The 10,124-nt window shown below is 38.7% G+C and overlaps 1 protein-coding gene across 1 annotated transcript; it reads right to left on the bottom strand.

The window, feature by feature from the left end:
* Nucleotides 1-107: 107 nt before the first annotated feature.
* Nucleotides 108-8,656, bottom strand: LOC125274352 (protein FAM171B). Its single transcript, XM_048200677.1, is given in 9 exon segments — nucleotides 108-2,599; nucleotides 3,237-3,360; nucleotides 3,538-3,651; nucleotides 3,765-3,935; nucleotides 4,708-4,863; nucleotides 6,184-6,276; nucleotides 6,603-6,648; nucleotides 6,650-6,837; nucleotides 8,293-8,656. Coding segments are annotated over 9 exon segments (2,313 nt in total). The 5' UTR covers nucleotides 8,480-8,656; the 3' UTR covers nucleotides 108-1,365.
* Between the last annotated feature and the right edge of the window lie 1,468 nt (nucleotides 8,657-10,124).

Here is a 10,124-nt window from a genome sequence, read left to right as displayed (position 1 = left end):
ATTATTGCCTCTTATATTTATTTATTGTTTGAATGTTTATTTATATTATAAAGCTAAAATAAAAATTTATTATCATCAGTTCTTGGTACATAAAACTCATGAGAATGTTTGGTCAAGTACCTTTATTAAATGTGCACAAAAAGGCAGATTACAAGTTGTACTGAAAAGCATCCAGGACTGGCTCATGAGCCATTAAAACCAGTGTGTTGAAAAATCATTAAAACATATTACAGTTATTGAAATAATAAATGCTACAATACAACATAAATCACTTTAAAAACATTCAGCTGACACAATGCAATATTCTCTCCTCGGTCATACTTCATTTAAAATGTCATACTCAGTTCCCCTTCTCTCTGCCTGACAACAAGCTATTGTTTTATTGTAACTGTCGATGAGAATTAAACAGTTACAATTAATTGTCTAAAATAATAAAGCTACAAAAGCTCCAACACATTCAATACATGAGTTGATAATCATTTGTTGTCAATTTGTGAAGAAATATTTCATACACAAAACACATTAGCACAAGAAACATCTTAATATGCTAGGTTCATGACCTGTACAGCTGTGCTTCCAGCATTGGCCTGGGAAAGGTAAGCCATAACCTGAGACATATCTTCGATGTTTTTGGGTACTACATTCTTACACATGAAAACATTGAATGGAAAAAGCATCACAATGGACAGCATGCAGATGTGACTAGCAATAATACATTAAATAAGTACAGTGTGTCAAAACAGCATACGACCTTAGAGGCCTCAGTCGCTCCCTCAAAAAACTCTTTGCAACACACTGGTGCACTTTCTGAATTGTAGAATAAATATAGTGCTTAGCTTAACAGCTTACGATAACAGTGCTCCGTTTTTCCACAATTTATTTTATAACTGTTTATGACACTGTGTGGCAGTTCCTTGCGTTACATTTGTAGAACTGAACTGAAGAACAAAAATTGATTCCAAGCAAGCCAAGAGAGCCAAACTGATCGCATTTAAACAGTTTTGCAGACTCACTATAAGAGCATTGTGGGTACAAGCATTGTGCACACAGGGCAACAAATGTTTAAAAATACATAGATATATATGTTATATACATACTTTTACAATGTACTTTTGAAGGTAAACAAATATGTTCTTTCAAAGAAGTTTGTAAAAACATTGTACAGTGTGGTTGCGAAATTGTGTACAAATGAACCGCTGACAAAATGCTGGATACAGCATAGCCACAGGAATCGACTTTGAGCTACGGCAGGTAAGACAGGCATTTTTGTTTAATTCATTCTTCCTGATGTTTATATTATAAGGCAATTTGATCAAAACCATTTTTCAGACATCAAAAAGCTACAGCTACACACAGGTTATTCAGTTAGTGTTTCGTTTGCGGTCTCTCCTCCCTCACATGTCGATTTGTCTTCTTGTCTGGCTTCTTGTCTCGAACCTTCCGCAGTCTCCGTGGTGGAGGGGTAGATTTGGATTCACTGGACGTGTCCCCTGCATCCCTGTCCTCTGGGATGTTGGGAATGGCTGCACTACTGCCTTCCAGGGTGTTCCTCAGGGACGAGTCCTCAGGACTCCCAATTTCACTGCTGCTCAAGTCCTGCTCCTGATTTCCGCTTATTTTAGCCATGCTTGCGCTCGAGGGTTCCTCGCTTTTTCTCAGAGGTTGCTGCAGAAGCTCGTTCATGTCCACTCCAGAGTCCAAGCTTGTGTCGTTGCTGCTGCCCGGACGATGTCTTCCCTGAAGCTCAATCACAGAGTGACGAACCTGGGCTGCTGGTTTACCATCAAGAGACACAAACCAAGCACGGGGCGGGTGAATCGACGGCTTGCCCTTGGAGAGCTCCAGCAAGGTTTGCTCTGATATTCCCTGGAGTTCCCCCCGAAAAGGCCCTATTCCAGCCGCTTCGTTCAAAGTTCCTGGGACAGATACAGATTCCAGGAGATGACTGTAGCGGCCCCATAGCCCTGGGTTGGCGGCAGCAGCCTGCACTCCTTCCAGAGCCTGCTGCTCGTCACTGTCTTGCTGGGGAACTTTAGGCAACGTCTGAGTGAAACTGTCTTTCAAGTTGCGCTCAGTCTGAGCTCCATGTTCCATGCCATTCCGTGGAAAAGTAGCAGATCTGCTTCCAGAAGGGTCAGCTTGTCCCTGGGAATTAAACAGCTCTGGGGCCTGTACAATAGCCACAGGCTGGTTGTAGATGTGGAACAGCTTGTCTTTGAAAACTAAATTTTCTGCACCACCTTGGCGTGAGCCATTCTGTTCCGATTTTTCCCGAAGCTTTGCCACTTCATCACTATTAATGTAGAGATTAGACACTGGGGCTCTTAGGCTTTCTAATCCCACAGCTCCAATGTTCTCATACAGATTGCCCACCGGCCTTCCAACATTCTCCACATAAATGTTGTAGTTGGCTTGGTGTCGTGGAGAGTCTGATGCATCATGGCCAATGCCTCTTGCAGCCAGTGAATAGGACCGGTCCCCATTATGAAAGAAAAGTTCTTGAGCCTCATCAGAGCTGGTGGAAGTGGTCTGGTCTTTCTTCAATACAGTGAGCCTGGTGGAATTCCATCGCCTTCTTCCGACCTCATGGTTTAAATCTCTGTAAAATGAGATAGAGAAGGATTGCTACATATTTTGATATTTGCCCTTCAATAATAATGAGTTGGAAAATGCCTTTAGTTCACTGGAATTTATCATTCGCAAAGACCCGCCCCCTTTAGTTACTGTTGCTACGTCTGACAAGCCATGCCGCTCTCACGCCACACATCATGTTCTCACGCAGTTACTTTTGATATGAAACAAAGTCTCAAATTTTTTCATTTTTAAAGAAATTTAGACAATAAATACCGTTTTGTGGCTCTTTAATGCGTCGTGACAGATCGCTGTAGCACCTCAGTTCAAGCAGCTCTTGAACTAATCATCTCTTCCTACTAGTTAATTTATAGCATCAAATAAACATGAATGAACATCAGAAGGAATGTTGTTTCAACTGCAGAAATACGTCAGTACACACCATTTTTCAAGTTCAAGTCCACCGATGTTAATCTACTAACTCCCCTAACTGCTTTGTCGGACAAAACGACAGATTTGGTGTTATGATTGGTTAGATCGCCTGTCAATCAAACTCCCGGCGAAGGGTCAATTAACATGAAAAACAGTTTAAGATGAAATAAGTCATGCACTGTTGTATTTATAAGAAAGTGATACAATATTTGCATGGCTTAATAAACTCTTACCTGCAGTGAAATACAATCACAGATAAAAATCCAATGACTATCACAAGAGTTCCTCCCAAGATACCCACAAGAAGGTATGTGTGGTAGGAAATGAAATCCATTGAGCTTGCAAACCCCATATAACCTAGATTTACACAACAGAAATCTGTTTAGAGGGCTGCATATTAACAGAAGTCTGGAAGATTTTGATTTGATGAAACTGAAATGCTTCTTCATTCATAAATAGTAATAGTTTAGGCTGATGAATAAAACTTGAGAATAATTATTTTAAATCCAAATCTTAAATTTGACCGAGTCTTACCTGATGATGGTGGTAGTGCAGCAATCCAGTTACCAAGTTGAGGTGCTACATAAGTCCAGACTAGGCCGTTTTTCTCCATCTGTATAGTGCCTATACCTTTATTTACCCAGGTACCTGTGATAACATATGTAATTATGTGCTTCTTTTGGACACAACCCCAATCTCCCTTAACATATTAAGTTTGCATTTTTTCTTTCAAATGCGTGAGTTCGCAGTTTTTCATTCACCTATTGTCATGTCGAAGGTCCACGCAGGAAGTGAGTCGGAGGGTCGTAGGTGGGTGTGGTAGGGAAGTGGTACTGTTAGCTGAATGGGTCCTTTGACATCAACCTCCTTTCCATTAGACACTAACTGGGCACTGATCATAGCCAAGGGGCTTAACTTGACATTCCTATAACCTTTAATTGGTAATACAAAGATAACATTGATTAATTTTAGAATGTGCAGAAAATAAATTGGAAAATTGTTTTCAGGGTGTCTGGTCTAGAGCAGTGTTTCTCAGCTCCATTCCTCGGGTCCTAGGGTTTTTCCCAAAGCTTTGCCACTTCATAGACAATGAGGCTCTGAGGCATTTTAATCCCACAGCTCCAGTGTTCTTGTATAGATAGCGGATCAGCCATCCAACATTTTCCACTTAAATGTTGTAGTTTGGAAAGTCTGATGCATCATGTCCAATGCCTCTTACAGCCAGTGAATAAGACGTCCCCATTGGTTCTACCAGAATGTTTTAGATGTCTCACTACTTAAAACACCTGATTCAACTCAAGCTTCTAAATATTGAATTAGACATCTAAAAGCATCTAGAAACATTCTGGTAGTTGCGTCCTGAGGACTGGAATTGAGAAACACTGGACTAGGCGATCAATAATATGTGTAAAAGGTGCCATCATATTTGCTTTTGTTTAAATCTGGGTAACCAAGCAGTCTGATATTGCCTAATCAATAATAGGTTGTAATCAATAGCATTAACAAATCAATACAGTATTGAGTCTAAACAATAATGGAGGTTGTAGACTTCATTGACTTAAACTGCCCTACAATACACTCCCCTCACATCTCAGTGAAACATACAGGGTTAGCATTCACTCAAGAGATGTGACAAGACAACTGGTTAATTTATTTAACGAGATGCAATAGGTATTTTATCTTTTTTTCCCAAATTGATCTTACCTCCTTTACCGTTGATGTTTAGAGTAAAGAAATTTGAGTCTTTTTCTGTAGGCAGGGCTGGAGCTGTCAGATAGGCTGACAACATGGAGATGGTAGTGTTCTCTGACAGTTTGAGGAGACTTTTGGGAAACTGGACACTCGGTTGAAATGACAGATCTGTAATACATGTGAAGATAAATACATAAATAGTACAACAGTAGAAATTTATTGTGTCACAATATCACATGCAGTGATAGTAGTTGGTCTACAGTGGGTACGGAAAGTATTCAGACCCCCTTAAATTTGTCACATTTTCTTATATTGCAGCCATTTGCTAAAATCATTTAAGTTCATTTTTTTTTCCTCATTAATGTACACACAGCACCCCATATTGACAGAAAAACACAGAATTGTTGACATTTTTGCAGATTTATTAAAAAAGAAAAACTGAAATATCACATGGTCCTAAGTATTCAGACCCTTTGCTCAGTATTTAGTAGAAGCACCCTTTTGATCTAATACAGCCATGAGTCTTTTTGGGAAAGATGCAAGAAGTCTTGGAGTCCTTCAGGTGTTTTTTGCAAACTCCATGCAGGCTTTCATGTGTCTTGCACTGAGTAGAGGCTTCCGTCGGGCCACTCTACTATAAAGCCCCGACTGGTGGAGGGCTGCAGTGATGGTTGACTTTTCTACAACTTTCTCCCATCTCCCGACTGCATCTCTGGAGCTCAGCCACAGTGATCTTTGGGTTCTTCTTTACCTCTCTCACCAAGGCTCTTCTCCCCCGATAGCTCAGTTTGGCCGGACGGCCAGCTCTAGGAAGGGTTCTGGTCATCCCAAACGTCTTCCATTTAAGGATTATGGAGCCCACTGTGCTCTTAGGAACCTTAAGTGCAGCAGAAATTTTTTGTAACCTTGGCCAGATCTGTGCCTTGCCACAATTCTGTCTCTGAGCTCTTCAGGCAGTTCCTTTGACCTCATGATTCTCATTTGCTCTGACATGCACTGTGAGCTGTAAGGTCTTATATAGACAGGTGTGTGGCTTTCCTAATCAAGTCCAATCAGTATAATCAAACACAGCTGGACTCAAATGAAGGTGTAGAACCATCTCAAGGATGATCAGAAGAAATGGACAGCACCTGAGTTAAATATATGAGTGTCACAGCAAAGGGTCTGAATACTTAGGACCATGTGATATTTCAGTTTTTCTTTTTAATAAATCTGCAAAAATGTCATCAATTCTGTGTTTTTCTGTCAATATGGGGTGCTGTGTGTACATTAATGAGGAAAAAAATGAACTTAAATGATTTTAGCAAATGGCTGCAATATAACAAAGATTGAAAAATTTAAGGGGGTCTGAATACTTTCCGTACCCACTGTATATTCAGTAAATATATGGAGGTACTAAATTAAATTATGGATTATAACAATTAAAACAGCTCTCAATTTCAAAATAGTGGAATGGATAGTAGGAAAAAAATGTTTTAACTGACATACCAGATGTTTTTCGAGTTATCAGCACAGTATCCTCAAAGAGCCAGATGTTCCCTTGTGTTTGAGGGCGTAGGGACATCGTAATGACAGAAAAAACTAGGGAAAAAACAAACACTCAGACCTCATTTTAGTAGCCAAGTTTTTCCACATTAAAATGACATTAGTTGAATTTCTCCATATGTTTGAAGGTCATTTCTTTAGGGCTCTAGCTGGGTGTTATGCAACAAGCCAGGGTGAGGTCACACTGATTCACTGCTTTCTTGCTGCAGCAGCATCATCTTTTTCTCGCTGTTTATTATTCATCTCTCTGAGGTATTTATTCAGCACATCTTGCAAAAATGTCCATGAATTAAGATGAAACAAATACACAATAACCTATTAAAATAGTAAATAACACTGCATCTTAGAGGTTATGAACTTACTGGGCATCTTGGTGGTTTTCCAAGGCAGCTGGGTGAGCACATAACCCCTCCATGCTGGCCACCAGAGTGAGGGTCAGGCCAAGGTGGTATGGGATAGTGACCGTGACCTCTCCATTCTCCAGAGTCTGGCTGGAGTGAATCTGGGATCCATTCAAGAACACACCCACCACAGCTCCTTTCAGAAACCTCTGGCTAGACGCATCTTTAACCCAAATCTTTAGCGTCAGGAGCGACTCTAGAGACAGAGATAAGGTCAGGTTCAGTGGGAATGAATAACAAATGTGCATGAAAATGTATATGGTATCGCTTGAATTGTAAATTTTGCCTATAATATGAGTCAAAGATAACAATTATTTTAAAAATGAAGCAAATTTAAAGGAGTTTAAGGTTAACCATATACACCAATGTTTATAAGTTCATTCAGGTAGATGCATTAAAACAGATTTCAGCCAAAACCAATAAAATTGGTTGGTGACAGTAAAATCTGGTGGCAACTGCCTAGCTTTGAAATAGTAATGATCACTGGACCCAAGGCTCAGTCAGAGTGACTTAAAAATAGATCAAAGTGCCAAATGTCGGATGAGCACACCAAAAGCTGAGACTTTAAAAACCTTTTTAAAATCTCTCAATACTGAGAAAAAAAAAGAAGTGAATCTCTCGTTCTTTGCATAGAGCCGGTTTAGATGCCCAAAACACAACATGACCAGGATGAAATAATGGCAGACACTGAAACTGTTCATCCCATACCAACTTATAACAGCTGATATTCATGTAAATGTTAGTCAAATAAGGCAATGTAGCATTAATAATATGTTTAATAACAGGAAATACCTTTGGATCATATAAGTCTTAATTTCAGTCCCTGCTATTTAATAATGTTAAATCAAATTCAGAATGGATTTTACACTGTTAAATAACTATTACAACCATGATCTGGTACTGAACAATACATATGACAAAACATATGGTAAAATAAGGTGTACTAGACCCATCTGCGAATAGTTAAAAGACACGTGGAGGGGCTTTCAAACTGGAGTCTGCAGACATTTTTGAGGGAAAAAAAACATGAATTATTAATAATTGTTTTGAATTAATAATAACATTTTGGCTTTAGTACAATAAAAATGTATAATATAACCTACAAAAATTTACATCACATACTATTTTACTCAAATGAGCCTTAAAATATATAGCTGCCTTTATATTTAAGTGATCAAAAAGTCCCATCAAGAAGTTAAAAAAAAAAAAAAAAAAAAACTGATATTAAACACCTAATGAATTTTATTTTAGGCCTACTATCTCAAAGGTCTTGGATGATTCTGGCACTGAAATAATCTCCCCTTAAATCTTAAATTCAAAAGTGTCTCAGTATATTCAGGATAAGCAGTGTAATGTAGCCCATCCATATCAGCTATTCAGCTCTTAAAAATGTGCACATGGCTGTCCTATATAAAGCCTGAAATAGATGTTTTTACTTCGAATGGCCCCGTAGAAGAGCTCCGCAGGCTTACAAATAATAGACACATAATGCATGTTATGAGAGAGCAAGCACAGCGGTCAACAGCGCACCCGTGTCCTTTGTTGTGATGTACCCCATCATGAAAACATCCCTATTATGTGCACGCGCACCGCATGCGGAGCTGATGCTGTGGATGTTGAGGATGAACCCAGCTGATGCCGTGACAGTTACCTGATGGCGGCACCGTCGCATCCCCCTGTCCCTTGAGCGGGGATGTCTGTGTGTCGCTGGCATTGTCCTCCTCCGAAAGCGAGGCGAGGCCGTGGGAGAGCACCCCACCCTCCGCTCTCCTCACGTACCCATCCTCGCAGAAAATCAGCAGCGCGGCGAGGAGCAGACACCCCGAAAGATCTGGCATGGCGTCTCAGACATAACTGCACTCAGTGACACGGAGAAGGAGAATGTTGTTGTTTTTCTGTCCTCGGGTGGATGTGCATGTTACGGTCACATCATGCTTCTCGGGTGGACCGATGAGTATCTGAGGGAGCTGGTGCTGGAGTCAGACGGGTGCGCGTGTTGCGTCATTGCTCACGCGATGCCATCTGCTGGCTCAGTGTTTTTTTTTTTTTTTTTTTTTTGTCTTTGTTAAAGCTTATGCAATGTTCTTTTCATGCGTAGGGTAATATTTTACAGAGATATTTTAATTGATTTGCATAGCGTAATTAATACATAGTAAACTACATGTTTACCTATTTTATATTTTAGTATAAGCAGTAACGCATTACAAGTAACTTGAGTTATGTAATCAGATTACTTTTTCAATTTACAACTAAATATCAAAGTTATTTTTTCACATTTATTGACTGACAGCTCTCATGTCCTCATGTTGAGAGAAGTAAAGTGCAGAGGTGTTGTGTGCGCTGTGTGAATGTGTTATTGTAGTTCTACACTAAATGTGAACATGCATTTACTCAACTCACTTGCACAAAAACATTAAGTATTCCTCAAAATGAATAAAAAAAGTGAAATGCAATCTCAGAATTTTACGCAAACTTGTAATAATTAAATATATTAAATTACACAATACTTTATGTATTTAATCTCACTTTATTAACCAATGTCTTTGCTGCTGACCTTCAATGAACCAATGCAACCATATTAACAAGCAAACATTACTTTAGATTTAGAAATAAGTTCCTTCTTCCTATTCTTCTTTAATCCAGAATGGCAGCACATCTGAAAGGTTTGTTTGAGCTGCGCCCTCTACTGTACAGGTGTAAATATGCATTTCCGTCAGCCTGAGGCTTAATTTAAATTTTTTTTTTTTTTTTTTTTTGTGTGAGAGGGCCTTTACATTTGTCTAAAAAAAATGATGAACTTTTGTTATTTAAAAAACAAACAAGCAAGCCCAGCCCATCTGAGAAAAAGTAATGCAAAAGTAATGTAACATTACTTTTAATAAGAAGTAATGCAATATTGTAATAAGTTACTTTTAAAAGTGACTTTCCCCAACACTGAGTATAAGTAGTGTATAAATGTTATATATTTATATTTTATACACATATGCTATATGCTTGTCATTATACTATCCACGTTTTACAACATTAAAGCAGAGGTATAAGGTATTTGAGTTAATGTAATTAGTTACTGTACTTAAGTATCTTTTTGGCTACTTTGTAATTGTACTGAGTATCAAAGATATTAGCAACTTTTACTCTACTTGACTACATTTTTGAACAAGTAAATGTACTTTTTACTCTACTACATTTATAATGAGTGTTGAAGGTACACATTACATTTTTCATGCCACCTAACTTTTTCTGCAGCAGTTTGTTTCTGATATAAAGCAATATTGCCATCTAAGGTACTATATCATGTGCATTTACCACATATGGAAATTTAATGAATTTTTTTAGGGACCAAAAAAAAACAAAAAAAACAATCCCACTTATCTCATTAGAAGACAAACCTGTGCTGTGTGGTACCATGCAGTCATGAAAACATTCATAATATCACAAAGAAGTTAACAGAATTATTGTTCATTAGCTGCAAGACATCTGAAA

Source organism: Megalobrama amblycephala, linkage group LG8 (assembly GCF_018812025.1).
Source record: "Megalobrama amblycephala isolate DHTTF-2021 linkage group LG8, ASM1881202v1, whole genome shotgun sequence".
In the NCBI taxonomy this organism is placed as follows: domain Eukaryota; kingdom Metazoa; phylum Chordata; class Actinopteri; order Cypriniformes; family Xenocyprididae; genus Megalobrama; species Megalobrama amblycephala.
The sequence above is the reverse complement of the archived record's forward strand: the minus strand, read 5'-3'. Positions and strand labels throughout refer to the sequence as shown.